Source organism: Capronia epimyces (genome assembly GCF_000585565.1).
Source record: "Capronia epimyces CBS 606.96 chromosome Unknown aczIQ-supercont1.4, whole genome shotgun sequence".
Lineage (NCBI taxonomy): Eukaryota > Fungi > Ascomycota > Eurotiomycetes > Chaetothyriales > Herpotrichiellaceae > Capronia > Capronia epimyces.
Genome location: NW_006912907.1, coordinates 51,634 through 78,612, shown reverse-complemented (window position 1 = coordinate 78,612; position 26,979 = coordinate 51,634). Strand labels below are relative to the sequence as shown.

At 52.3% G+C, this 26,979-nt stretch overlaps 14 protein-coding genes across 14 annotated transcripts; 7 read left to right on the top strand and 7 right to left on the bottom strand.

The window, feature by feature from the left end:
* Positions 1-4: 4 nt before the first annotated feature.
* A1O3_04636 (uncharacterized protein) lies at positions 5-859 on the top strand (the record flags this gene model as incomplete). The annotated part of the gene is made up of 1 exon (XM_007734764.1): positions 5-859. The coding sequence occupies one exon, from the start codon at positions 5-7 to the stop codon at positions 857-859; it is 855 nt and encodes a 284-aa protein (XP_007732954.1).
* Positions 860-1,407: 548 nt separating this feature from the next.
* On the bottom strand, positions 1,408-2,419 carry A1O3_04635 (carboxymethylenebutenolidase; the record flags this gene model as incomplete). Its single annotated transcript, XM_007734763.1, has 5 exons — positions 1,408-1,716; positions 1,790-2,130; positions 2,198-2,240; positions 2,298-2,332; positions 2,395-2,419. 5 exons carry the CDS (start codon positions 2,417-2,419, stop codon positions 1,408-1,410), a joined length of 753 nt encoding a protein of 250 aa, XP_007732953.1.
* Positions 2,420-3,896: 1,477 nt separating this feature from the next.
* On the top strand, positions 3,897-4,250 carry A1O3_04634 (uncharacterized protein; the record flags this gene model as incomplete). The annotated part of the gene is made up of 2 exons (XM_007734762.1): positions 3,897-4,124; positions 4,176-4,250. The coding sequence occupies 2 exons, from the start codon at positions 3,897-3,899 to the stop codon at positions 4,248-4,250; spliced, it is 303 nt and encodes a 100-aa protein (XP_007732952.1).
* Positions 4,251-4,807: 557 nt separating this feature from the next.
* A1O3_04633 (uncharacterized protein) lies at positions 4,808-5,794 on the bottom strand (the record flags this gene model as incomplete). The annotated part of the gene is made up of 2 exons (XM_007734761.1): positions 4,808-5,565; positions 5,623-5,794. 2 exons carry the CDS (start codon positions 5,792-5,794, stop codon positions 4,808-4,810), a joined length of 930 nt encoding a protein of 309 aa, XP_007732951.1.
* A 1,880-nt stretch (positions 5,795-7,674) lies between these two features.
* On the top strand, positions 7,675-8,769 carry A1O3_04632 (uncharacterized protein; the record flags this gene model as incomplete). The annotated part of the gene is made up of 1 exon (XM_007734760.1): positions 7,675-8,769. The coding sequence occupies one exon, from the start codon at positions 7,675-7,677 to the stop codon at positions 8,767-8,769; it is 1,095 nt and encodes a 364-aa protein (XP_007732950.1).
* Positions 8,770-9,533: 764 nt separating this feature from the next.
* A1O3_04631 (uncharacterized protein) lies at positions 9,534-10,565 on the bottom strand (the record flags this gene model as incomplete). Its single annotated transcript, XM_007734759.1, has 1 exon — positions 9,534-10,565. One exon carries the CDS (start codon positions 10,563-10,565, stop codon positions 9,534-9,536), a length of 1,032 nt encoding a protein of 343 aa, XP_007732949.1.
* Positions 10,566-11,061: 496 nt separating this feature from the next.
* A1O3_04630 (uncharacterized protein) lies at positions 11,062-13,138 on the bottom strand (the record flags this gene model as incomplete). Its single annotated transcript, XM_007734758.1, has 8 exons — positions 11,062-11,259; positions 11,338-11,715; positions 11,769-11,909; positions 11,991-12,093; positions 12,144-12,168; positions 12,238-12,604; positions 12,664-12,694; positions 12,804-13,138. The coding sequence occupies 8 exons, from the start codon at positions 13,136-13,138 to the stop codon at positions 11,062-11,064; spliced, it is 1,578 nt and encodes a 525-aa protein (XP_007732948.1).
* Positions 13,139-13,688: 550 nt separating this feature from the next.
* On the bottom strand, positions 13,689-15,542 carry A1O3_04629 (uncharacterized protein; the record flags this gene model as incomplete). Its single annotated transcript, XM_007734757.1, has 1 exon — positions 13,689-15,542. One exon carries the CDS (start codon positions 15,540-15,542, stop codon positions 13,689-13,691), a length of 1,854 nt encoding a protein of 617 aa, XP_007732947.1.
* Positions 15,543-16,711: 1,169 nt separating this feature from the next.
* Positions 16,712-17,707, top strand: A1O3_04628 (uncharacterized protein; the record flags this gene model as incomplete). Its single annotated transcript, XM_007734756.1, has 3 exons — positions 16,712-17,064; positions 17,132-17,254; positions 17,314-17,707. 3 exons carry the CDS (start codon positions 16,712-16,714, stop codon positions 17,705-17,707), a joined length of 870 nt encoding a protein of 289 aa, XP_007732946.1.
* Positions 17,708-18,125: 418 nt separating this feature from the next.
* Positions 18,126-19,196, bottom strand: A1O3_04627 (NAD(P)H-dependent D-xylose reductase xyl1; the record flags this gene model as incomplete). Its single annotated transcript, XM_007734755.1, has 4 exons — positions 18,126-18,170; positions 18,222-18,558; positions 18,622-19,000; positions 19,058-19,196. 4 exons carry the CDS (start codon positions 19,194-19,196, stop codon positions 18,126-18,128), a joined length of 900 nt encoding a protein of 299 aa, XP_007732945.1.
* A 684-nt stretch (positions 19,197-19,880) lies between these two features.
* On the top strand, positions 19,881-22,293 carry A1O3_04626 (primary-amine oxidase; the record flags this gene model as incomplete). The annotated part of the gene is made up of 6 exons (XM_007734754.1): positions 19,881-20,105; positions 20,164-21,046; positions 21,124-21,187; positions 21,270-21,808; positions 21,895-22,018; positions 22,131-22,293. The coding sequence occupies 6 exons, from the start codon at positions 19,881-19,883 to the stop codon at positions 22,291-22,293; spliced, it is 1,998 nt and encodes a 665-aa protein (XP_007732944.1).
* A 491-nt stretch (positions 22,294-22,784) lies between these two features.
* A1O3_04625 (uncharacterized protein) lies at positions 22,785-23,204 on the bottom strand (the record flags this gene model as incomplete). Its single annotated transcript, XM_007734753.1, has 1 exon — positions 22,785-23,204. The coding sequence occupies one exon, from the start codon at positions 23,202-23,204 to the stop codon at positions 22,785-22,787; it is 420 nt and encodes a 139-aa protein (XP_007732943.1).
* A 546-nt stretch (positions 23,205-23,750) lies between these two features.
* Positions 23,751-24,089, top strand: A1O3_04624 (uncharacterized protein; the record flags this gene model as incomplete). The annotated part of the gene is made up of 1 exon (XM_007734752.1): positions 23,751-24,089. One exon carries the CDS (start codon positions 23,751-23,753, stop codon positions 24,087-24,089), a length of 339 nt encoding a protein of 112 aa, XP_007732942.1.
* Positions 24,090-24,858: 769 nt separating this feature from the next.
* A1O3_04623 (uncharacterized protein) lies at positions 24,859-26,520 on the top strand (the record flags this gene model as incomplete). Its single annotated transcript, XM_007734751.1, has 4 exons — positions 24,859-24,995; positions 25,074-25,641; positions 25,718-26,080; positions 26,149-26,520. The coding sequence occupies 4 exons, from the start codon at positions 24,859-24,861 to the stop codon at positions 26,518-26,520; spliced, it is 1,440 nt and encodes a 479-aa protein (XP_007732941.1).
* Positions 26,521-26,979: the final 459 nt, after the last annotated feature.

The window sequence follows — 26,979 nt, the reverse complement described above, 5'->3', positions numbered from 1 at the left end:
ACACATGCCTACAGCTACTCGCAACGGGTACGGCACCCTCAATGGGGCCAACTCCTCTGATGAGCACTCTACAGCACGAGCCTCGGGCCAGGAAACCGACGCGCTGCTGGGGAAGCCCGCTGCAGGTGCTTCTTGGGACAGGTTTCGCCAGTACATGCTCGACGACATTGACAGGAAATGGGCCGACCTTCTGTTGCTGCTGTCATACGTGATCACGGGCCTGCTGGACAGTTCGGCGGTCTTCATCTGGGGCTCCTTCGTGAGCATGCAGACCGGCAACACCGTCTACCTGGGGCTGGGCCTGGTCGAACCCACCAAGGGGACCCGATGGATTCGGTCCCTGACCTCGATCGCCTTCTTCTGCTTCGGCTCCTTCTGCTTCAGTCACTTCCACCGGCATTTCTCCCCGAAACGGCGTTGGGTCCTCCTCGTCTCGTTTGCCGCACAACTCCTGCTGGTGCTCGCGGCAGCTGTCATCGTCATGCTCGACAGCGAGAGTGACAGCGACTTGCGCTGGGAGGTGCTGGTCCCTGTGGCCTTAGTGGCCTTCCAGAGCAGCGGACAGGCCGTGACGAGCCGAGCCTTGGGATATAACAGCCTCACCAGCGTCGTGCTCACCAGCATCTACTGCGACCTCTTCTCCGATCCCTTGCTCCTGGCGGGGATTACCCAAAACTCTGAGAGAAATCGTCGCGCAGCCGCCCCCATCCTCCTTTTGACCGGTGCCGTCCTCGGGGGCACGTGGGCTCATAGCTCGGTGGGTCTCGCCGGGGCATTGTGGACTGCAGCTGGGTTGAAGATGACCATCATGCTGGCATTCTTCCTTTGGAGAGGAGAAGAAAAGACACCGAGGCCCTGACGTGTGAAGGCCACAACAGACAGTTCTAAATAGGCTTGCCGTTGGTCTGCAGAATACGGGATATCTGTATTGGAGCGCTTGCTTGCCAAGTCATATTCCACATCGATCTCGAGTACTCTTTCGAGCTTACAGTGAGAACGACTGCTACGATTATCCTCTTGTCTGTCGCGGCTTGCTACCGTGCACATGGTGGCTCGCGACTCCGGCAAGTTTCAGACGCTGGCTTCGCATGGATCCAAGCTACTTGACCGAGGGTGATTCTATGAGAAGGCCCTTTCAGCATTGAGATCGTGCTTCTCAGGTATCGATGATGGCCTGCGGAGCCACTGAAGTTATGCAGTAATGTTGGCATGAGGTAAATCTTGCCGCACCGTGAGAAACATACTAGGTACTTTAGGTCGGAGAATACTCAATACGATTGAAGAGCAGCCCATTGGCGCCAGCGTAGGTATGCGCCTTTACGATTCTATTCATCATGGTTGGCTCGAAACCGTGTTACGGAGCCCTCTATTGACCTGCAGAACTGGCCCTAAAAAGCGATTTGCCATTCACAAGTACTTATGGAAGAAGTTCAGAAGCGTCTGGTATGCCTTCTCATATGCGGCCTTGACGTTGGGATCCTTCAAGTCACTTCGGGCGGCCATGAAGCCGTGAATCTGGTCGGGGTACCATTCAACCTGCTTGGGCACTTTCAAGTTTGCCTCGTACTGATCGACGGCGGTCTTATCTTCATCCTTGGATGCAATCGTGAGGATAGGAATCGTGACATTCGGCGCGTCGTTGGGATCCACCATGGCTGGATGGCACGTTGCAGCTGCCTTGAACGGTGTTCCGGCCTGGGAGACTAGGTTGACGATCTTGGATGCGGTGATTAGCTACGATGGACTGTGGTAATACTGTGGCAGAGCCCAGAGGACATGGAAAACTCACTTTTCCGCCCCAGCAGTAACCAACCACACCCCAGTCCTTGACATCGGGGTGCTTGGCCTTCAACTCATCAATCACCTTCTTTACGCGCGCGACGGTTTTGGGCGGAGCCGCAGAAGTCTGGAAAAATTCACCCAGCTTCTTGCCCTTCTCTTCTGTGTCGGGCGGGTACCAGGAAATGTCGGCTGGGGTGCCTTCAAACCAGTCCGGGATGAAGATTTGGTATTGGTGATCTTTATCCGCGTGTGCAAGGATATCGGCGCCCTGGAGGGTTTGAGGGAAGAAGCCGAAGATATCGTAGATGACCAAAATGCCTTGCTTGGCTGATGACGGTCCGGTGGTATCTGAACACGCCTGGAGTCAGATCTTGATCCTGGTGGGTAATCATCCGGCGGGTTGACAGTCACTTACAAGTCTTCAATCCGTCGACAGTGGTGTAGCTGCCTTTTTCTTTCTGATGACGCTGTCAGTGCCAACAAGGACTTCTACAGAGGTCCGAGAGAAAACGTACGTAGCCCTGGCTGACGACTGCTGGGGTGTTGCAGCCTGTCGAAGCAGTTAGCATTCGCTGGACAAGCTGCTGAGGTCAAGTCAGGTCTGGTCCTTACAGGCTGCGGAAGGCGTTTGCGACATGCTGGCTAGAGCTCTGGACTGAGCAACAGGATGGAGGACAGATCTGGAGGTAGTAGAAAGCTGTTCAGCGAGTGCAGCAATCCGACGCGACGTCATTTATAGGAAGATGAGCGTGTAGATGTGGTAGATTCAGTGGTGCATGCCCTCTCAGAGTGACTGCGGTCGACACCTCGAGAAGCATCTTGAACCCGGCAACTCAGCCGGGCTGCATCCGCTGACGTTTAATCATTGGGGGGAAACGTGCGGGGTAGCACTTCTGATTAGGTAGGAAGGTCTGCCGAGCGGGCACTGGCAGATGATGTCATGACGGACGCGGCCAGAGATCGTAGATACCAGGTACCACCTGAATATCAACATAACATGTAGCACCAGATAAGGTAGTATGTAAGGTGCCTAAGGTGCCTAATGCCTAATGCCTAATGCCTACCTTAGGTAGGCAATGCGTACATCCAGAGTTCAAGGCATAGATGATCTGGATGGCGCCTGGGTTGGACACGGATACTCCCTTGGGGCCCAGACGCACCAGGGGTCCATGCATCTCAGGCAAGCGGATATGCTCAACCTCAGGTCGACGGCCCCAAACCAAGAAGAAGCGCCTTAGATTGGTACACAAAGTCAACGTCGGGCCTGGAATGTCGTTGATCCTATGTCCGTACTGGTGACCAGGATGCGGCTCGGCCCCAGATTCCCCCACAGCACAGCCATTCTGGAGGAGAAATTATGGCATTCTGGGGGGCTGGCGGAGATGGGTTCCCGGGACTGGGGCCTTTACAGAGTAGGTCTAAGGCCGAGAGTGGCTTCTAGGATTGATGGCGGGTTTCTTCTGGAACAACTTTGGATAGGAACGTCGAAATTTCTACCCGTACTCTGTATCTGTACAAGCGATATGCCAATGTCCACCCATAAAAATCCTAGATGGGTTGTTTCTCGTTGCTGAGGAAGGCCCCAAGCCCCTCTTGTAATCAGCCCACCCTTGATTTGATAGGCGCCTGGAGGCTCGACTGTCAGATGGCGGACTGGCTGTGGCTAAACCTTCTAATAGTTCGTAGCTCATATGCCAAGGGGTTGCCGACTGGACAGAATTGCAGGGATGATGATATCTGCAAGGGCCACGCTTCTGATTCGAACTCCCGGATCAATGGCTGGTCCTCGATAGGTCATTCATGTACGATCATCTTCGAAGTTTCACCTTTATCTCTACAAACGATCCAGACCTGCTTGGGGCCGTGAAGCGCCAAACTTCGTCCAGTGGTGTGCGATTCTGACATCTAAGCTACTCACTGGCTGGACTGACTGACCGTCTAGCAGCTCTGGGCGCTGCATGACGCCGCGGGGATCTTCAAAGCTTTCGAACCTGATCACACCACCTTACTCGGCACCCCTGCCAAAGAAGCAAGGTACTTATTAACAGCCACCCCCAGCACTGGGCAGAATCGATCACATTTCTGCTCAAGCACAACAAACGGTATTCTGCACGATGAAGCCATTCTCCCACACTGCCATGAGGGGCCGGGGAATTCTGTCGGTGGCCACCCGACACTACACCTCGACCTCCCGGCTGCTTCAACCCACCGCCCTTCACCGTGCCGAAGTCGCCGCCGATCTCAAAGCTCATCCCGAAAGCCAGCTCACCCAGGAGAAGCTTCCGGACAAAAAGCATAGTCATCACTGGGAAGAAGCGAATGCTACGGAGAGTGAAGCCGATGTATGGCACGAAATGAAGACGGATGACAAGATACTAACGAGCACGTGATAGATCAAAGCAGATCTCGAGGCACAGGCCGAGAAGCAGAAACAAGAGACCCAAAACCAAAAGGGAAGCGGTCAGTGATCATTACGGGCTGGGGTTATCCTCTTCAACGCGGAATGGGCGCCGCTGCATAGATGGAGCGCGGACGTGTATGGCTTTCGCCAGGACTTGATAGACGCTATGGTGTTGGCTATGTCGCTGGATTTCCCAAAAAACCAACAAGAGCCGAAGGAAGTGTTCAGTCCACCAGGGCTGTAACTGGTGCCTGCATGCCAGTCTTCGACAGTGGTGAATGGATTTGAAGCCATGTGTTGCTTTCTGTCTTGAGGAGTGTTGGCTAGGTAGCATCGTCTCGATTACTGCAGGTTACTGCAGGCAAAGGGCTTAGTCCGAGGAACACGCTTGCAACTTTTCGCCCCCTCACTGCCCCTTTTCCTTCATTCTTTGTCGGCTATGAGCAACGTGGAATCACATTGGAAGGAGCACAGTGTAGCCTGAAAACCACGTACCAGGCCAACGGACTGATGGCTCGCCGTGTTTACATCCAATGCGATACAACGTGCGAAGATCAACCTAGCCAAGGGATTCATCCAAGCCGAACAACATTCCTGCCACGAACATTGTGAACAACTTTCTGCTCAGATAAAGTTCAACAATGATATCAAGCACGCGAGCAGGGATCCGGACCCGGCAAATGTCTTAACGGCACCACTCGTGCTCGATGCTGAAGCAGCTGATCCTGTTCCTGAGGCGGTTTGTGATGCGCCGCCCGAAGTTGAAGCCGAAGTCGAAGCCGAAGCGGTGGATCTTGCAGTTGAAGTGGAGGCAGCGGTGCTGGAGGAAGTGGCTGTCGCAGAGGTGGTGCTCGGAGTGATACTGGGTCCCGGCCCAGCTGTGATGATACCATCGTTCCCGCCAGGGTATGTCCCACCTGCTGCGGCTGTGTAATCCTGTGGTACCTGGGTTTGATTGCTGGCAAAGTAGTACATGGCCGCGGCAGGTCTTGGGCCAAGCTTGGACTCGTCTAGGAAGGCGGTGAGATTGAAGTTTGTGCGGTTTGTAGCATCGTAACCCTCGAAGGCCTGAGGAAACGTGAAGTTTTCATGCTGGAAAAAGGCATAGATGATGTAGCGATGCGCCGCGGAGTCGGTTGGAGGGGATGGTCGAAGGTAGGGGACCCGTGGCGCGGTGGAATTTACGAGCTGGCTGGTGCCATCCGGGGATTCTGCCGTGGTTGTCATGTCCGTCTGAAGCCAATGTAGCAGGAATCGTAGGCTAGGATTCGAAGGATATCTCGCGTCAGGGTCGACCATGAGGAGGACATAGGATCCATTGTAGGCTGCGATGGAGTCGTAGTTGGCAGTCTCGACGGCGACGGCGGGTTCTTGGGCAGGAACTGGTAGATGGTCAGTCAGCCAGCAGTCGAGATATAAGCAGGCCTGGCATCACATACTGCCTACACCAAACAGCTCGGCCTCGGTGACGATCAAGGGATTGCCATTGTCCTGGTAAGTTACAGAGAGCTCGGTATGGTTTGGGGCCTCTGGGAAGCCGAAGTCTGGTGGAGGGATGGCCAAGGCCAGACGACTGGCGATGAAGGATGAGACGATGAGATTCAAAAACATGACGAAGCAGTAGTTGACTGTAACAGGAACCGTAGAGAGAGAAGAAGGGAAGTCATTCAATACATTGCTGAGACACAGACGACGTCATCGGAGAAGATGGATGCTCCAGATGCTCCAGATGGGTCATGGTAAACCACAAGCTGCCTGCGCCGAGAATCCAATACCTTGGGTTCCGGTCTGATGCGGGAGAACGAAAAATGGGCTTGGTTCAATTCTGGACTGGCTTCTTGTACGCCTACATGTACGTAGCTGTTGTAGCTGCGAAATATCATTGAGCTGAGTGAGGGCTGCACAGGGTTGCTTGCGCACGGTCAGTTTCTCGCAGCGGGGGCGGCGTATGTTCCACCCTAGAAATCCGTCACTCACGGGGAAGCAGGGAGCTGCACTATGCTAGCCATATTGGGCATCCCTAGCCCTGAGGCTGAACTCTATTGCCGAGACTTCCCCCTGACGGCAAAAAGGCACCTAAAAGTGACTCCTCGAGGTTAATATCAATGTGTCACAACTCACGAGAGGCTCTGGTCGAGACTTGGCTGATAACGCTGCAGGTAGTCATCAGACATCGTCAAATTTCCATGGGAATCTATGTGTAAGCTACCGCAAGCCACCCGTCGTACCAATCTCAACAAGCCGCAAGTGGGATGGGGTTTGAGGATGGCAGATTGGAAAATGGCTTGATACCTACATGCCAATTCTGCTAGACCTACATGCCAATGCTGTTAGACATACATAATAGCATGAACAGCTGTCATCCCGCAACCACCGTGGCCATGTAAGTCGCTCTCCTGGGCCTGTAACTTACCTTTACTTATACGTACTTAGATAGGTTCCGCTGTGCTCGTTTGTTCATATTTCCGGAGGAGTGCCGAAGATGATACTACATCTCCAGGATACCGCTAATACGCATCTACTCAGATACAAAAAGTTGAGCTTATTACTCTGTCTGTTGCTAGTGGTTAGAAACATGTCACCTAACTAGCTGACTACCTGTGGAAGATAGTATACGAGGAGTGCTTACCGCCCGGGCCGTCTACTCGCTTTCTTAAGCGACGAGATGGATGCTTCTACGGCCCATTAGTCGGCGGGGTGGATTTGCCCTGCGACATTCCAAGCCCAGCTCAGATCTCAGCTGGGCCCTGAAGCCGCCTGGTGTGCTGGCCTGCCCCTATGGCTTGCATTTGCAGTGCTTGACACACATGATCTCAAACTAACAATGCTCGATTGCCCAATAATGCAGCCGCATATTCGGATCTGGTCAAGATTTGCGACGCATCTGCCAGTTTGTCAAGCTTCGTCGACAATTGAAACATGAGGGGAATCCCTTTACTTCGATCTCAATGCTCGACATGCTCCAGATCCGTCTATGGCATTGGCTCATGCCCAAAGGTGGCAGCTTCGCCACGATCCGTTTGTTTTGTTCACCTGTGATGAAGAAATGAGGTACAAAATCCTCCTGGAATCCACCTGCGTCTCCAAGCTTTCTACCGGCTACATCACCTTCTTCGTGCATGTACGGAGTATCTGTACTTCGTATCAAGCTCTTGGGGACCGGTATTCGATCTCCAGTCGCCAACCTTGCCCTAGGTGGACGACGTGCTCCTTTGTCGTGGTCTAGGCACCCCAATGGACGAGCAAGCACAAACGCCCGCCTCGGCTCTCAATTCTGAAAAGAGCTACCTCAAGGAGCGGCTGGTCTCAGCGCTTCCGATCTTCATGCAGCCTGGTGGCATTCGGGACAGAGACATTCGTCCGACATCATATTTGGATGCTCTGCGAGGATATGCATCACTGTTTGTCCTTTTCGCCCACTATTTCAATGCCGATAAAAAAACACCTGGAGACAGCAGCCGTTCATCAACGTCGTCTTTAATGGCTCGGGCATGGTGGCCTTATTCTTCGTCATCTCTGGTTATGCACTGGGCTATCGATTCCTCGTTCTCATCCGCAAACGGGACGCGGACCGAATGCTGACCGCTCTGGCATCTTCAACGTTCAGAAGATATATCAGACTGTATGCGAGCACCGGACTTGCATGCCTCATAGCACTGGTACTGGTGCGGCTACGCATGGATGACGGTATGCGTGCACCGATACACAAGGAAACTTTCATGGATCAGCTATGGAACTGGATCTTCGACCTCGTCCGGTTCTGCAATCCCTTTGCGGAAATCATAGGATGGGTGAACCCAAAGGTTTTCGATTCAAAGTATCTCGGCCAGATGTGGAGCATTCCTGTCGAATATCGAGGGAGTGTGGCCCTTTTCTCATTCTGTACCGCAGCCTGCAAACTTACAGCTCGAGATCGAATGATACTGACCTGGATTGTTATCGTTGTCTGCAATGTATGGCAGGCTGTCTACATCTCTGGGTTCATGGCTGGCCTCTTCATCGCGGATCTCTCCTTGAAGCGGCACCCCGAGCGCCTGGCCAAGCAAATACCATCTAATACACCAAGCGGTCGACTGAACACAGCAGAAAATTTTTCCTCCAGGGTGCGACTAGGATATGTCTGGCTCTTCATGCTGGGTCTGTTTCTGTCGAGTCAGCCCGACGAGGTGAACCTCGGCATACTAGGACCCTATCCCTGGAGGTTTCTGAAAGGCCTTGTTCCAGCCTGGTGGGACAAAACAAGAGGCCACCTTTTCTGGAATGGCATCGGCGCCCTTAGCCTTACATACGCATTGGAATTCTACCCTTCTCTACAAAAGCCCTTACATTGGCGATTCTCACAGTACCTTGGGGATCTTTCGTTTGGAATCTACGCGACACATCCTCCGGTTTACATCGCCGTCTGCCAGCGGATGCTTCAACCTTTTCGGCAGCACTACCTGGGCGATTCCTACATCGCTTACTTGCCCGGATTCTTGATCACTCTTTGGGCTGTCTTCACTGTTGCCGATTACTTCAGCCGTATCGACAAAGCCGTGGTCAACTTTGCAAGTCGGGTTCAGAAAACATTGTTTCTCGACCGGTAGAATGAGAATGGGTTTGTTTATCTGCTGCCAGCCACGAGAAGCCTGTTTTCTCACTGCCGGTAGAAATGCTCGTCTTGCTCGGACTGGACAAGATGAGATTCGACCGACCTTAGGAAGTTGAGAACTCCAGTAGCAGCTTCGTCAGCCCCGAACGGATCGCAGGTAACATCAATCTATCGATTTCTTCTTCGACGGTTTTCAACAAAGTCTTCTCCTGCAAGCTCAGGCAGCACTCGGCTCGAGATCGGGAAACTTGCTGTCTAAGGTTGGTCACTGTAACATTGGTGGATAATGATGTCGTTGAGTTGTCACGGCACGGTCTCTCAAGCACGTAGAACAGGACTTTGTGCAGTACCCTAGCGCCTAGATAGCGGCCGCCAATCCGTTGAAGGGAGCCTAAAACTCTAACCAACGAGGCTACCGGGATCATGCTCTGGATCGAGGTTGAGATGTCCGTTTCGAAAGTCGAGAAATAAATGCCAAACAGCACAATAAAGGAGACCGCCACAGCATGCTCAACCACTGCCAATGGCGACGTCGCTAGATCAGGGTTCTCGTAAATCTGACACAGGAATCTGTCCAGTGTGTCCATTTGCATTCCGAAGTGGTGATACTGTGAGGGGGGGTTTGCCGCAGAGTTTGACCGGCTCGAAGGTGATTCGACGACAGCGACTTGAAAGACACCGCATATCGTTTCTATGCTGGCGGAGCTGTCCCAAGTTAGCAAGCTGTCTGAAGCTTCTGTCTTGGAGATTGAGTAACTCTCACCGGGTTAAAGTCTGTGACATTGGGACACGGCATGATGCGTAGGAGTAGGTGGACGCGAACACTTCCGCGCTAGAGACTGAAAGTTCGTGTGCATTGATCTCCTGCTGTGACGGCTTTCTAGGCCCCATGGAACTTCCTTCACTCCACTCCTCTAGCTGGCTACCCTCCTGGACAGGAATTTTGGATATTCGTAGCTTGAACCTGTGTTCCAATGTCCCAATCTGATCAATCCAAGCCGCGAGAGGACAACGACAGTGATTACCACCGTCGGGGGGTTCCGATCCCTGCAGCCGTGGACGCTCAAGACCAATATCCCGGTCTTGGATGTAATAAGGTTTTCCAGGATTGGTGATGGTCCCAAGGCGATCCAACACATATAAACTCCACCAGAGGGCGGTGTCGGCTTGTGATGTTTCGCAACGCAACGCCAGTCTTTGAGTACATGGGTTGCTCTTCTCCATAGAAGATGATTTCACATGGAGTCCAAGAGACTGGGCTTCAGTAATCGCCTGATGGAGATACCAAGTTGAGCGGTGTCCTTCGTCGGGGTTGTCACAGGAAAATGGCATGGCTAGCGACATCAAAGCTAGGATGCGGATGCGGCAGATGCGGTCTGATTCGAGGTTGCCTTCTATCACGGCAGCTCGCAACGCGGTGTACAACTTGAGGTCCAAGGCAGCCGTCAAGTTGCGATAGTCCCCCTCTTGTGACCCTTGGGCACTCCGGACAATTGACTCGCCGACCTGGCTAAGGTGAAATGCATATTCGGGCGAGGAGTCCTGGATATAAGGGGCTGCAGAGGCTAGTCTCAATGCGACCAAGCATATTGCTCTGATTAAATGTGGTGATCCTTTTCCCTCGCGGTATTGCTGTTCAAATATCGCGCGATCAATGAGTGGTAGAAGCGGGTTTATATGAGTGAAATATAACATAACCAAAGCTTGTTCACTTGACCCGGCAATAATGGTGGAATACACCCCCACTGATCTGAAATATTGCTGCCGAAGATATTCAACGCCCATCGTCATTTTGCCTCCTGGGGTCCCTTGATCTTCTGAAGAGGAACTAAATATGAAGACTCCTTTGTAGGTCTGGAGTCTTGGAGAGCTATGGACTGAATGGCAGGCCAAGGTATGAAGCAAAAAGCAAAGAGATAGTATGACAGGTTTGTAGAGAAGAGTAGTAGTCACTTGCGGGAGTCAACAAGTGGTGTAACAGGGCCATAAATTGCGCGGTAAGCGCGCTTTTGCATATTTATTGATAGCAGCTGGAGCCATATCGGTTGCTCACCACCATCCAAACATGGTGATAATTTCGACCTAGAATAGCCCGGTGCCCAGCGCTCGTCTCGATCTAGGTATATAGTCCGATTCAAGAACCAACATCCCACTAGAGAGGGACGTATACAATGATTTATGGGGGACACCTCTAGGAAAGTACAGATCCGTTCCAGCACCATCCCACGCAGACACACACATAACGTGCTCTGATCTATTCCTTCTTCTCCAGCGTCGAATCTACTCTTTATCCTCCTGCCATCACTTTGTCGGCATGCTGTTTCTCTTGGCCCACAACATCTTCACTCACCCTTGATTGATTTGCAGGCTCGATTCCATCTACTGTTTGATCCACAGGACCAGTATAGAACTTTTTACCCTCGATCTGCCAGTAAACCAGGGCAAAGATCATGATGAGACCAAAGATGGCAACCGCGTAATTCATCTGCACAGCACTGGTTAGAGCCGAAAGGGACAAATAGAGATGCACTAGGCATGGCAATGATAAGACTGGAAACCTTACGTTAGCCGCCGTCACCGGCCTGACGGTTGGCATGAAAAACAAAACGGTGATAAAAAGCGTCCAGAAAACGGAGTAGACATTGACCCAGACGCTGAGAGGGCCCAAATGCCAAGGGCCTCGCTGGAAGCGACCGAAAGCAAGCTTGCAGCTGATAGGAACAATGTAGCTCAGGTCAAGAACAGCTGTAGCTACATTGAACACAGCTGAGACCGCTTGATAAGACCCAAGACCAATGAGACTGATGATGATCGGCAGGAGTACAGACAGCCACACCGCATAGAGAGGGATACCAGTGAGCCCATTGACTTTGGCCCAGATGCTGGAAAGAGGCAGCAGCCGGTCTCTTGAAAAGGCGAAGATTGTCCGACTGAGAGATTGCTACTCAGAGATATCAGCAGGATCATCAACCGGTCCACCTGGGCCACACTCACCATACATACGATCGCCGTGAACTGGACGATGATGACGCCACAAGCAGTAAAGGCCAGGGCTCCAGATTTCCCGAGGCTGTCGTAGAATATCTGCACCACAGGCTGGCCTATTTTGTTGGCCAGAACGGCAATCGGATCCTTCTGTTTGAAGTTAGAAGACTTAGAATAGATAAGAATGGGAAGTCCAATCCAATCCAATCCAATCTCCATCGGGTAACTGACCATACAAAAGCAAAGGACAATGTTCAAGACAAGCCCCAAAACCCAGGTCAGAACGTTGGCGTACCAGGTCGCCCGAGGAGCAACGACTGCAGGATTTACGATTCTGGCACCTCACATCAGCACACCCATCGGCCAAGTGTTGAGATAGCTTACTCCTCGCATATGTGTGCAGTGGCATCTGGGTACAATCTATTAGCTCTTGTGAAATGGAACGACAGATGGAACGACCCGTCAGAAGAGTGCTTACCATAGTTTGTCATTGTGAATGCAGCACTCAGAAATCCGAACAAGAAGGCAAACCCCGTAGGATGCCATCCTGATTGCGGCGAGACAGTTGAAAACACGAACGAGGCACTGTTCTTGTTCTTTTCCACTGCCAATAGTGTGATAATGCAGGCAACCACCGCAGTGACATGGAAGACTACAAACGTCTTCTGAATCCTCTCCATCCAGTAGGTCGAGATAGAGTTGATGGCTCCAGTCAGCACGGTGAGGCCTGCAGCAACTCCGATGGTACTCCGTTGTGATGGCTCAAACGTGAAGTCAGAACCGACAGCCACTGCACTCAGCAGGACTTGGGCGGCACCAAATTCAGTAGCGGCAACTGCTGCGACCTATTCCAACATAAGACTGTGTACATCTCGCTCATTAAAATTAAAGGCCGCATGCGTACCTGACCCAGAACATTCAGCCATGCTGCTGTCCTGCACGAGCGGTTAGCACGCGCGGTTTAGGTCTCTTGGAACGAGTAATGCTTGCCAGCTGAGAATAGGAACCAATCTCGGAGGGGATAACCGAGATATCGTGTAATACACCCCAGCAGCAGTGGGATAGGCGGATATAAGCTCAGACACCGAAGCAGACAAGGCGAGAGACGAGGCACCGGCTATGAACCAACACCATACAATGGCTGCCGGCCCGCCAGCCTGAAGAGGGTATGCAAACGTTGTGACCAGGGCGGTGAATAATCCTCCGACACTGAATGCAAACGATAGGCTGGACCAGGTACCATACTTGCGAGCAAAAACGGGGTTATACCCAAACTCATGCGCAAGCTGATCATCTGCCACGGCCAAGGCCATGGCATGCTGGTTCTTCTCCACAGACTCGTGGATCTCAACGTCCAATGCAGACTGTGGGGATGTCATGGTGGTGCTGTATGGACAAAGGGACAAATGGTCGTGGTCTTGCAGGGAGCAGTTGCTGGTTCTGTATCTCTCACGCGCCTTGAGCCAGTGAATTTGATGCCCATGGATGTAATCGGAGGGAATGGAATCTGAATCATGACGAGATATATATGTCTTCATGTCTCTCGGCCTAGAGTGGTCAGACACCTTCATGCTCGTAGCGACTGCCAGCCACGTGTAGGAGAAAGGAAGAAGGTTGCGATAGAGTCGAGGCTGGAGAGAGCCAGAGCTCTCTGTTCATCCAATTAGAGAAGCCAGTTTTCATTCTCCATGTCGGATGCAGAGAGAGCGCGCAGAGCGCGCAGTCCGCGCTTATCAAGGGCACTTCCAGTGGGGCTCAGGGGCTGGGGAGGCCCCTTAGCCCCGGGGCCCCGGCCAGCCTTAGGACCGGCAAGCTTGACACTTCATCGTTTACATAGTTCAACTACAGAGAGCGCGCATGTTTCGGCCAAAGCCTTACCAGACCTGCTATTGACAAAGGGTTCCTAGATACCATTATTACTCTTGATATTTAGACTAAAAAGATGTCAATCTCGTTGGCCTTGAGATAGACTTCCCAGTCCCACCACCGTCTGTGCGTTTGGTTCATCTTGTCGGCAGCTCGCCACCATTGCTCCAAAAACTTGCCAGCTTCTATAATGTTCGCAATTGATGCCCACGATCCATAGCGATCGATTTTGGCTTTGATAAGAGGCCGCTGTGTCGCCGAGTCCGTTGAGACTCCGAACACGAACAGGGGCAATAAGGAGCATGTCTGCGCGCTGTCATTGGCACCAATAGGTTCCAGCAGCTTCAACCCTTCTTGCACAGCCAGCTGCACCTTCTCATTGTCTAAGGGGCTGTGAGGGTGCACCGTGTACCAAAGCAAGATGAATGCCGCGAGTCGATAGGATTCGGCCACATTGGCACTCTGGGTATCGGTGTAAGTGTACTCCCATTCTCGAAGATCAGCTTCAATCGCTAATCCTTCCGTGAGAACATCCATGTCGAGCCCCTGCTCTCCATATTCATCCAGAGGGTGTTCACGATGTAGTCTGATGATGCGGGCCAGAATGGTCAACAACCCATCATGGGGCCCAATCAGGAAGACCTCGGTTTGTGAGGGGTGGGCGGCCTGGTATCTCATTGTCAGGCTTGTGGCTGGCAACGGCGCACCTGCTCCGTTTAAACAGCGACGGTGCAAGTCTATACAAGGGCCATCTTGCGGAGATGTCAGGGAGGAACAGACGTCGTGGAAATAAAACCAGTTGAGCACGAAAATATCAAAGCTTTCGTGGTGGGCTGGGTCGTAGCTGTTATCCTGATAGATTTGCCTGATGAGTTCTCGAGCTGCATTGAAATGCATACGTCTTCCTGCGGACCAGTTTCCTTCGCAAAGACTAAATTGGTAGAGGATCATAGTGAGGATCAAAAGTTGCTGGCGGCCACTCTTTTGTGATTCAGGTGCCAATGACTGCTTCGGCAATTGACTGAGCAATTGGATGTGATGCTTCACGGCTCTGCCATGACGCTGCCATTTCAACTTCTGTATGCCGGCATTCTCGGCGGTATCCCCTCCGCAGCCAGCTGCCAACACTGCGTACTGATACTGGCTTGCGGATAGGCATATGATTGCATCCAAAAGGCCACTATTTCCATCTTGTGACAATGCCAGGGGTATCAGGATCGATACCAATGGGTTGCTGTGCGTCTTCAACAGGAGAACATGAGTCACCACTTTGTGATAATGATCAAAGACTCTGCGCTCGGCCTGTGTCTGAATCCCATCCACGAGAAATGGCAACGGCTGCAAGATGGATACCGACCGTCGTCGGGCATGTTCTGGTGGCGTCACACGCCTACAAAGGCTTGAATCTTTGTCCGTACTGGATGCGGTGCTACTTCTGGATCTGATGTCGGCGAGTTCTTCCGCACTCTCCTGGTGTTCGTTGGTGTGACTGGCATTGGGGGTAACGTGGTCTTCTAAGAGAGCCGCCATAGTGTGACCGAGCCAAGCATTGGCCGTCGAGGAAGGGGAAGTGAGGTTCATCAGATCGTCAACAGTCGGGTCCAACGTTGGACTGGTGAAGAGCAAGTCCTCCCTGAATGCCCCGGATCCTGGAAGCACAAAGTCATTCCAATCATCCACAGCCTGCATGGTTGCTTCGTTCGGTCCAAAGTCCGGGGTCTCTCTTGCTCCGGGCACATCGTTACCCATGCTATGTGCCCGTTGCCACGCCTTTTGTTGCTGGTAGCCTTCGCAAACGAAGCTATTTCGAAGGCAGTTTTGGCATTCTGGCTTTCCCTCGTCGCATTTTTTGCGTCTCCTCCGACAAGTCAAGCAACCGGTCTTGGTGCGCGTGATTTTCTTGGTCCTGGTCGCCATGCGGGTGCTCCAGAGGGTGCACGCGGCGTCGGAGCGCAAAGGTCGCCAGATTTCGCCAGAACTGCTACTGGGCGAGATGCGTGGCCGATTCCAGGTGCGCCCTTCCCGCCGGTAGGTTATGACGATTGGCTGTCACGACGCTGATAATGGACGATTCTGTTGGTTCCGCCTTCCGCCCTCATCTGAAGCTCTCAGAAATATATCCAGGCTTGCTGAAGGAGTGCTTATCAATGGTGGAGACGGCGATGGTGCGTCTCCAAGCTGGCTGTGAGCCATCTCATTGGAGGACGTTTGACTCTCTATCAGCGGCGGGGGAAGCTCGGGGAGCCTTAGGCCTCTATCTACTCCAAAGTCAACATCACATTTTTAGCCTTCCGCCCAAGGCTTAGAGGCTCATATCTCATATCTGTGACGCCTTCTAGTCTTAGCCTTTGCAGACCAGGTCCAACCCCAGATCATCCAGACACTGTCCAATCTCCTTCATTGTTACATAATCCCCGATGACTCTGAACCTACGTAGAAATCGAGTAGTTTTCTACGGAGAGCGCGCTTTGCGCCGTGCTATCGGGAACATTGTTCTCTCAATAGCGCGCTTCTTCATCCAATCTGAGCATCATGCTCCGGTTGTCGGCCATGACGACGCGCGGGCTGCGCCAGTCTGTGGTAAACAAATCAGGATGCCTACCATGGTGAGTAAGGATGATCCAGGCACATATTTCATGCAGATTTGACTCTTCCACATCCAAGTTTCGGCAATTCAGCTGCTATTTTTCTGACGCCGGACTTGCTGATGCTGAACAAGCATTGGACTCGGACTGGAGTGTAACTATCAGACAGGCTCTCTCTTCTCTCTTCCCTCTTCATCCAACAAGTCACCTTAGCATATTACCATTTTTCAAAGCATCGAGATGCTTCCACCACGCTTCCTGGTTGTCTTATTCATTTTGGGTGCAGCCTCTACTCTGATAGCGTACCTGTACCGAGGAATAAGAATTTTCAAAAGCAGCAGGCTCCTGTGGTTCGGTACAGGCAAATCGTGGCCACAGAAGAGGCTTACCTCCCATGAGCTGCCACAGGAATTTCAGAAGATTGAGCCTTACATTGGCTTGCCCATCAATCGACCACCCGATTGGCCCCATCCCTGGAAACCGGGCAAGTTTCAGATGACAATGAGTCTCCGCAAAGTCGACCCGAACAACTGGCTCACCTACGACAGCGCATATGAGAAAGAGCATCTCGACAAACTCAAATACATGAATGGAGAAATGCACGATGAAGTTGTGCAAGTTCTGCCCAATGCAGACGACTCTTGCGAGGAGCTCTTGCAGATTATTGTGGAATACATCACCCGACGCTACCCGGACATGTTTAAGCTCGACGGCGATGACATCGTCATCGTCCCCATGAAGGAGCGATATCGTGTTCGGGCACCATACGACCGGCACCCGATGGAAGTGGCCGGCTTGCTCGTGATGGACGATCTATACGTTCTACATCTGGGAGAGCTAGACCGCTATTATCTGTGAGTTTTCTCCCTCTTCCAGGATAATCGAGCTCTCCATACCCATTGCTAATCACAAGCACGAAAGACGAGCTTGCTTTTTGGCTTGTCCGTCGGGTTGGCGACTGAAAGACCGAATTGGATGGCCGCTGCATCAGATGCACGGTCCTGTTCCCACTTGGAAGGAGAAGCTTCAAAAGTCCATGGAAAAGTAAGAACGCCCAGTCCACTTACCTCGGGGAGGAGGAGTTTACTAACCGCGAAGTGAAGGTTCTTCCTACATATCAAGGTGGACGGCGCGATCCAGCGCAATAACGTCTTCATTCAGCCTTGTCCAGGGATTTTCCACCAGGAGCCCATGGATCAGAACCCGCCCTCCAAAACCGTGGAGGACATAGAGATACGCACAGAACTACAGTCCCTTCGCCGACTCCCTCGCACGGGAGCCGTTGTTTTCACCGTCAGAACCTACATGAATCCGCTGACCGACCTTGGCAAGGAGCCTATGGCGCTCAACAGGCTTTGGGATGCAGTACGCAACTATCCAGACAAGACTGCTGCTTACAAAGTCCGTCACCTATGGACTGACATATTTGAGAAATATTGTTGCAGTATATTGGGACGAGGCAACCCGGACCAGGGACTGTTAGAGGAGCAAGATTGAGTGCTTACCGTGGTAGACGAGAAAATATAGCGATTGGTAAAGATATGGCCCCAGTTGATAAAAACTGGGCGATAGAGTTATTTAGAGGTTATAGTAAAGCAGACCTTTGCAAATGCCGGCATAGTATGAATAGTGCAGTGATTGACATAATCGCTGGGAAGGTTTGGCAAAGTTCGTGATATATGTCGCTATCTAGAGCACCAGGTGTCCTTGAGTTGGTTGAGAATGAAGCATACATGGACTCTGAGATAACAAAGGTCCAAATTTCTCTGCTACAGCCTAGCATGCTATTTCTCAACTTGACCTATCCTATCTTCTCTGATGCTCTGACCCCCGTGACCGACAAACTATGAGCGCCATGTCCATTTTATCAGCCAGGCCAATGGCCCCAGACCCAGCGCACTGAGACAGAGATCGACTAGTAGTCGCCGAAGTCATCAAAAATTGGGTGGGGTTCGCCGTACTAATAGATAGGTCAGTACCAATGTGCATGGAGCTACGTGGCCAGTCTTACCTTGACGGGGTCGTTGAAACGCAGACGCAGGTTCAGCCCGCTGATAGCATCGATCTCATCCTTGGTCAAGTCGAACGAACAGCAATCGAGGTTCTCCGCCAGACGAGCAGGCTTGTTGCTTTTAGGAATCACCGCAATCCCACGTTGGGTGGCCCAGCGGAGGAGGATCTGCGCTGGAGTTTTCCCAACCCGCTTCGCGGCTGCCTGGACCGGGGTCGTCTCGAAGAGAGGCTTGACCTTCAACGCTTCCTCCAAATCCATCTCAACAAAGGAAAGGGGCCCGAATGAAGAGTAAGCGGTAACTGCGAGACCTTGGCCCTGGGCAAACTTGACTAGTCTGGGCTATGTGAGATATGGATGGTGTTCAATCTGCAAGGCGGCCGGTTTGATGCGAGCGTACTTCAGGAGGTCAAAGAGCAGTCCGGCGTTGAAGTTGCACACTCCAATGCTTTTGCAGAGCCCTTTCTCCACCAGCTTTTCCATTGCCTGCCATGTCTCATGGACGGACGCAGGACCTGGAGGGAATTCTGGGCCGTCGGGGGGAGGATATTGCTCCTCGGGGTCGATGTATTTCAGAGACACCGGAAAGTGCATATGGAACAGGTCGAAATAGTCGATCTTCCAGTCTTGAAGCTGTCGTCTGCAGATGGGTTCGACCACATGCGCTTCATGGAAGTTGTTCCACAGCTTCGACACGATGAAGAGATCCTCTCGCTTGACAATGCCCTCGTTGATGGCTCGGGCCACGCCCTCACCACATTGCTGCTCGTTCTCATAGACTAGAAATCAAAGTTATACTTCAAAATCTATACCGGCGTGTCTCGGACAGAACTTACTGCAAGCACCGTCTAACAGGCGATAGCCAGCTTTGATGGCTTGGTAGACCTGTTCCGCACATGTGTCCTTGTCCACCTTCCACAATCCAAATCCCACGGTCGGCATCTTCAAGCCATTATTCAAAGTTAGTTGTGCCATTTTGCTGATAGTGTTGTTTTTCGTGGGATGGGCTTCAAAGAGCAAGTGTAGCTTGTTGCGAGTTCTGTGACGGGCGAGCAATTAGATTCCTCTTAATGTGTGACGGAACAGCTGGACCATGGCGTACAGCGGACGCTCCTTATATAACAATCTCTCCATTTGTATTCTAACAACCTATCCCAAGACTCGCGGCTAAGACTCCGCATTGCAAACATATTGCGCGCAGTGCGCCATACAGATCGGCTCCAGGCTCCATGCCGCTGTCACGATAAGCCGCTGGAGATGAATAAGGCCCTAGCCCCCCGCTCGGCCTGACCGAATCGAGATAGCGGCCGCTTCTCCATCACCATGTAGGTATTGTATCCGACAAGAGTACTCCAACCGCGCATAACGCGCTCCGCGTTGATGGTGACGGTGATCAATTAAGATTACAAAATATACGATGACCATCGTAGCAGGTCGCCAGGTGGTAGTATCGGCCTTCTTACCCAGCTTAGACACGACGCACTGTAAAGGACCATGAAAAATGCGCGAATAACGCATTATCTTGATCGACAAGAAGAGCTCGTCGTTTTCCACTAGGAGAGCCTCCTTTAAATTCAATACTTCCATCATCAGCCTCAATATCCGCAAGTCACAGACCCAGCAGTGAAGTAGACTCTCAGTCTTCCGGCCTCCACCAACATGAAGCCCGTGCATCCCCTCTCAGATCTCAGCTTCGCCGAGCTGCAACAAGCCGTTGAAATCGTCAAGCAGCTCCATGGCCAAACCGAACTCGTGTTCAAGGCGGTCACCCTAGAGGAGCCTCCGAAAAACCGTGTGATCAAATACTTGCATGCTGAGCAGAATGGGCTGTCTCTGCCACAGATACCTCGAGTAGCTTTTGCCGCTTACTATTTCAAGGGCACGGTATGTTCGCTTGCCCTCTGTCTAGATGTCCACCTGGACCTAACAAACTGGGAACCAGGATACTTTTATCACAACGTACGTCGATCTCAGCTCAGGTCTCGTAGAGAGGACTGAGCGCATGGGCCCAAAGTACCACGGGAATGTGGACTTCAAGGAGGTTGTACATGTTGAGGGGATGGTGATGAAGAATCCAGCTGTTATTGAGGAGATCAAGAAACTACAGCTGCCTTCTCATCTCATGGTAATCCCCGAGGCTTGGGGGTTCGGCACTGATGGAGTGGATGACGCAAAGCGACTATACCAGGTCTATATGTTTGTGGGCGAGAAGTCTAACCCTGACAGCAACCATTATGCTCGTCCGCTGGCCTTCTCTCCAGTGGTTGACCCGGTAAAGATGACAGTGATACGCATCGATCAGATCCCAACTGGCCGAGACTGGAAGACCAGCGATACCGCGCCATGGCGCTACGTTCCTCCGAACGAGTATGTGCCAGAGGAGACGAATCTCCGCAAAGACCTGAAGCCTCTGCATGTTGTCCAACCGTCCGGCCCCTCCTATGCAATCAATTCCGACAATGTCATCACATGGCAAAAGTGGCACGCCCGCATTGGCTTCAACTACCGAGAGGGCGTCGTGCTTCGGGATGTCCGTTATGACGGTCGTCCCATCTTCTACCGCATCAGTCTCAGCGAGATGACGGTTCCATACGCCGATCCGAGGTCACCATACCATCGGAAGCAGGCGTTTGACCTGGGTGATGTCGGTGCCGGCCTTGTTTCGAACAACCTCAAGCTTGGCTGTGACTGTCTAGGTGCCATCACCTACCTTGATGGGCTGCTCGTGTCCCCCGAAGGCCAGCCGGTGGTCAAAGAGAATGTGATATGTGTACACGAACAGGACAATGGTATAGGCTGGAAACACTCCAACTATCGTACTGACCGTAAGTCCGCCGACATGGCCGTACATGTGCTGTGATGCCTTTCCTTTCTGGCCAGAGCCTAAACCGAATGACTCCAGGTGCGTGTGTGGTTCGGAACCGCGAGCTTGTTATTCAGCAGATATTGACCGTCTCAAACTACGAGTGAGTTGACCGATAGCTACCAGTATTGTTCTAGTGTGTGACTGCTCCCCTTGCTAATCACTTCACCTTCACGCGTGAGCAGATATATACTTGCCTTCATTCTCAACCAGGCCGGGGAAGTTCACTACGAAGTTCGTGCAACCGGAATTCTATCCACCGCTGCAATCGATCCTGGCTGCTCAGTGCCGTGGGGCACCATCGTGCATGACGGTGTTCTAGCCCAACATCATCAACACCTGCTCTCCCTCCGAATCGATCCCGCCCTGGGCAGTTTCACGGACGGCAATCGGCTCGCGTATTCGGAATGCTATGCCATGCCAATGGATGATTTCAACCCACATGGCAATGGCTACATCTCAAAGACCACCCTCGTCGAAAAGGCCGGCGGGATCGACCTGGACGCCGCGACGAACCGTGTCTTTATGATCCAGAATGCCCAAATACTCAACCCAGTGAACAAGCTACCGATCGCATACAAGATCCACGCGCCACCTATGCAGAAGATTTTGGCTCATCCGGACAGTTACCACTTCAAACGAGCTGAGTTTGCAGACCACAATATCTATGTCACCAAGTACAGACATGATGAGCTCTTCTCGGGAGGAAAGTACACGAACCAAAGTAAGTATTATCCAAGTGTGTAGGAGAACGTTTACTCCATCCACATTTGAGATGGGCGTTGTTAACCAGTTAATATGGCTGTTTAGGTCGCGGTGGAGAAGGAATCACAAGCTGGGTAGCACGCGGTGACCATGTCGTCGATGAGGACATTGTGATTTGGGTGCAATTTGGTCTGAACCATGTCCCCCGGATCGAAGACTTTCCAGTCATGTAAGAACCCCGTCGCGACGGCCCATCCCTACAGCGGAGAAAGCTGCCGCTTGATGCTCAACCATTGTTTGGTCCCTCAAACTGCCTCACTGACTGTTTGGATTTTGGATAGGCCTGTCGAAATATTGAAGGTGTCACTCAAGCCGGTCAACTTCTTTGAGCGAAATCCATCCGTCGACGTGCCTCCCTCGCGGCAGGAGTTCAACTTGTCGACGCTAGTAGATCATGGCGCTGTTACCACGAGATGTTGCGACGGAGATGTAAGGCGCGAGTAGAGGCTCTATCTGAAAATGCCGACGAATGCTACGGCTGGTGTCTATGGTATATGTTGTCTTTGACAGCATTTGTCGAGATCGATATCGTGACTGTAAGTTAAGTTGAGGTATGGCGACATCTCCATGGTATTTGAAAATGGACAATATCAGTATACGTTAGGGCCGGAATGCGACATTTGTACACAGGTTGGCGAACAATCTGTCTCTAGATACTTGTATGTAGTCGTGTACCAGTGTTTTTAGGGCGAGTTATTGTGTGCCCAAGTCATCGTCCATAATATCTATGGAGACTCCGATGGTTTCTCTACGATCTTCTCGTCCTTGTAGAGACAAGAGACACCCAACCAGACATTGAGGTGGATTCGTCCCTTTACCGAACTCTCTCCGGTGGCTTTGATGATCCAAATGGCATCCATGACTAACTATACATTTGTCATGGCGAATATCTCCCTATATTGCCTTCTCTCCATCTCTTTGCTCTCTATTCCAGCCTAACCGACAACAGCCTCGGCTTGAATCTCGACATGCATACCAGAGATCGCCAGGGTTGGAGTCCCAATGGCCAGCAGAGCCGGTCTGGTATCGGGATATCGTCTCTTGAAAATTTCCATGAGAATTGGCTCATTTCTAATGTCGAGATAGAAGATGGTCATCTTATGAGCGGTGGCCAATCCACCTGAGGCACCCGCTGCCTTCAACGCGGAATCGACAGTGTCGAACGCCGCCTCGATCTGGTCCACCAACGAAGAGGTTACAAGCTTGCCGGTCTTGAGGTCAATCCCCGGCTGGCCGGCGGTGACTGCGATACGGCCATTGGTGGGAAAATTGACCGATTGAGAGTAGCCAGCATTTTGGGCCTCGATGCCCCAAGGTCCAGGGGTCTGGAAGTATTGAGCTTTGGGAGAAGACATGGGAGGTGTGGAGAGCTGCCAATAGTGTGCTGATATCAGCAAACAAGTACAAGCCCCAGCTTGGAAAGTGTAGATTTGTAGTGAACTTCGGGCTGTCGATGTACAATCAGACTACGGTCAGAATATATAAGTAGTTTACGGTACTGGACGTTCACCCTTTTCAAGTATCACAACTCTATGGCCGCATGATAGTTGCTGTGGGTCCACTGCTGTAACGAGCGAGCGCGTTAAGCGCGCGTACCGCTCTACCGGCCGAGTACCCGTACAGCTCAACTCGATGGAAAACGGTTCGAGACACTTCTTGAAATGTCGTACATGTAGATGATATTACTGTTGAGGCCCTGAGAGCACTCCATGCGGGCTGTATCAAGTTGCCGAGGTTACAAAGTTGGTATCGGCATGGCGCCCCATTCACTGCCACCGAACTTACAAGTAGGCGTCAACCCAGCTTGTGCTTGGCTTGCGCTTGGATCGCCTGTATGCAATGAGATATATCAGCTCATCTCTTTCTTCGGTCTCGGGTCTAACCTACAGTAAGCACGGAACATGGCGGCGCCTCAGCCTCAGCCTCAGACTTTCACATTCACACAGGTTGGGTCTCTCTCCATCAAATTGGATATCTACCTCACCCCCTCGCCGGCAGCCGATGCCCCGATTCTGCTGTGGTTCCATGGCGGTGGTCTAATCCAAGGGTGCCGAGCGAGGTATGGACCGCACACCGTGGCCAGCGTTCCCAAGTATGGCCACGTCCCGCTCTCGCCGGACTACAGGCTCGCTCCCCAGGCGACCTTGGCCGAAATCCTGGCAGATGCGCTGGATGCGTTGAATGGGCCCGAGGGGAGCCCCCTCACCACATCTCAGCCTCAGCCTCGGGGATCACAGTAAACACCCGGCGCATCGCTATCTCTGGATCATCGGCCGGCGGTTACCTCGCCCTGCTTGTTGGACTTACCAAAATGGCCCCCAAGGTCGTCCCGCCAATCTACCCCATTACCAATCCGTTCGGAAAGTTCTTCGCCACGCCTCAAACCCATTCCAGATGGACAATCTCTCGATGAGAGTGGCATCGGCCAATTCTTGGACCGAAACGCCGCACAGGCGGCCTAGAGACCGTTCATCCGCGCGGCAAGCGCTGTACCTCTATATGCTGAAAGAGGGAAATTACGCATCCTTGTTGTCGGTCACCCCTGGGAGGATACATACGTCGTTGCCGAACAACTGAGAAAGAAAGGAAGCTTACCGCCCACGTTCATTGTAAATGGGGGCGCTGACCGCTTTGTTGGGGTGGGGTAATCCGACGAGGTGGTCAGGGCGCTGGAAGATATCGGAGCGGAGTATGAGTACGAGAGACTCACGGGCGTGGACCACCTATTTGACAAATTCGAGGGGATGGATCTGAATTCGTACTACGCCTTCTTGAACAAGCATATCTAGCGAGTAGAGACTCAGGTCTCCTTAGGCCCCAACACAGCCTGGGCGACACTTAAAAGCCATGATCGATCACGCAATGTGCTCGAGTGATGGTGAGACGAGATATAGGTCCACCCCTGATAAGAATCTATCGCTGAGTCCATGTTGAAATAACATCGCACAACCAAGAGACCGCGCGAGCCTTGCTGTGTGGTGAACGTAGCGGTACAGTATTTTTCCCAGAATGGCGACCAAGTACAAGCGTGTTGCGGTCATCGGCGCTGGGCCTTCCGGTGCAGCGACTGTGCGAGCGCTGGCGCAGGAAGGCGTGTTTGACACGATTCGAGTGTTCGACCAGCGGCATGAAGTGGGAGGGACATGGTGAGTCTTGTCTCTTGTCTCTTGTTACTCATCACTGGTCACTCCCCGCGGGTGTCGCTGCTGATATCTCTGTCTCAGGGTCTATGATGAAGTTCCCGACGAGTTTCCCGTGCCACGACCGGCCGCTGAGGAGAAGATCCCCGTCCCGGCCAACCTCCCTGCCCTGACCGCTCCTGCTCCACCCGATCCCACGGTTCGGACCGGCCTGTACCAGCACCTGGACAGCAATGTTGGAGCCGAAATCATGTCCTTTACGTATGCACCGTTTCCGATGATTAACTCGGCGTTCGGGGTCTCAAGATATGGTCTGAACAATCCGACGCGCCCTTGGAAAGTGGTCAAGAAGTACCTGGAGGATTTGTTCGCACCCTATCTCCAGTACCTGTCTTTGAATACCCGTGTCGAGAAGATTGAAAAAGTCGACGATAAATGGCTTTTGACTCTTCGGCGCTCCAACCTCGTCTACCAGGGAAAGACGCATGACTTCTGGTGGCAGGAGACCTTTGACGCCGTCATTGCCGCCACCGGCCACTACCTCATCGCAAACATCCCCGACGTTCCCGGTCTGGCCGAAACGGCGCGAGCCTTCCCCTCCAAGTTCGAACATTCCAAGGCGTGGAGGTCGGCGAACAACTACGTCGGTAAAGTAAGTTCTTCCTCCGGCCAGTGTGATCGTGACCATACGTGTATTGTGGTGCTTTGCTGACCACAATACTCTGTAGCGGGTGGTCGTGGTCGGGGGTAACGTGTCTGCAGCCGACATAGTGGACGAGCTTTACTCTGTCGCCCAAGCGCCCCTGATCGTCTCGCAGCGAAGTTCAAATGAAGCGCTTGAAAACGTGTTCAATCTGCCGAATGTGGTTCGAAAGCCTGGGATCAAGAGTGTATCTCCAGAATCTGGCGGAACGGTCGAGTTTGCCGACGGCAGCAGAGTCCAGAACACCGACAAGGTCATTTTTGCCACGGGTTACAAATTGTCGTACCCTTACTTGCCGTTTCCGGCCGTGACCCCTGAAAACAGGCTCGCAGGTTTCTATCAGCATATTTTCAACATTGGAGACCCGAGTCTCGCGGTCGTCGGACAGGTACGTGCCCCTCGGTTTGGCCAGAGGGTTTCGATCTGGTCGAATAACTTGTTCCTAATCCATCCCAGGTCAAAGCAGCTCTCAGCTTCAGGGTATACGAGTATCAGGCGGTGGCAGTGGCGCGCTTTTTAGCAGGTCGATCGAAACCGCTACCCAGCGTGGAAGAGCAACGCCGATGGGAGGAGGACCGAATTCGCTACAAGGGCAGTAACAACCGCTTCCACGAGATCAAGCCCGATCTGGGGGAGTATTTCAACGGGCTGAAGCAGTTTGCAGGCCCGCCTGCAGCTGGAACCGATGCCTACGATCTGCCTGCCTTCCAGGACGACTGGGCTGAGAAGGGGTTCGAGATCCTTCAATTGAAGGATAAGTATTGGAGGAGCCTCCGAAAGGAAAAGGCTCCGGCTACTATTATTACTACTTCGAAACCGAAACTATAGGTCTCCTAGACCAAAGATATCATGAATAGAGGATAGAGAATAGAAAAGACTTCACTACAGTGCCACCGGGAGTGCCCGGAATCATGTCAATCAATACCTTGGCACGGCATATTTATAATATTAAGCCTCGCGCACGGTTATCAAGTTGAGCTGCATTCTCCAATACGGACTCCCCACGCAAGGCAGGCCAGGCTGTCACCGGGAGCCTTAGGCTGAGGAGGCCCGTGCATGACAAGATCAGAACCCAATATTACCAATATTGCGGGGGAAACTATTGACTTGGGCAGACCTTCTTAGATCTAACATTGAAGTTTAGAAACTCCCATAGAGTCTCGCCGGCTATGACGACACTGCACCGGTATTCAGCGCTGAAGCTATATATGAGGTCCCATTCAATGAAATGTATCGTCGGACTAGGACAATACTCCTCTCCTCGTTGTGCTAGGTAGTTACCGGTCG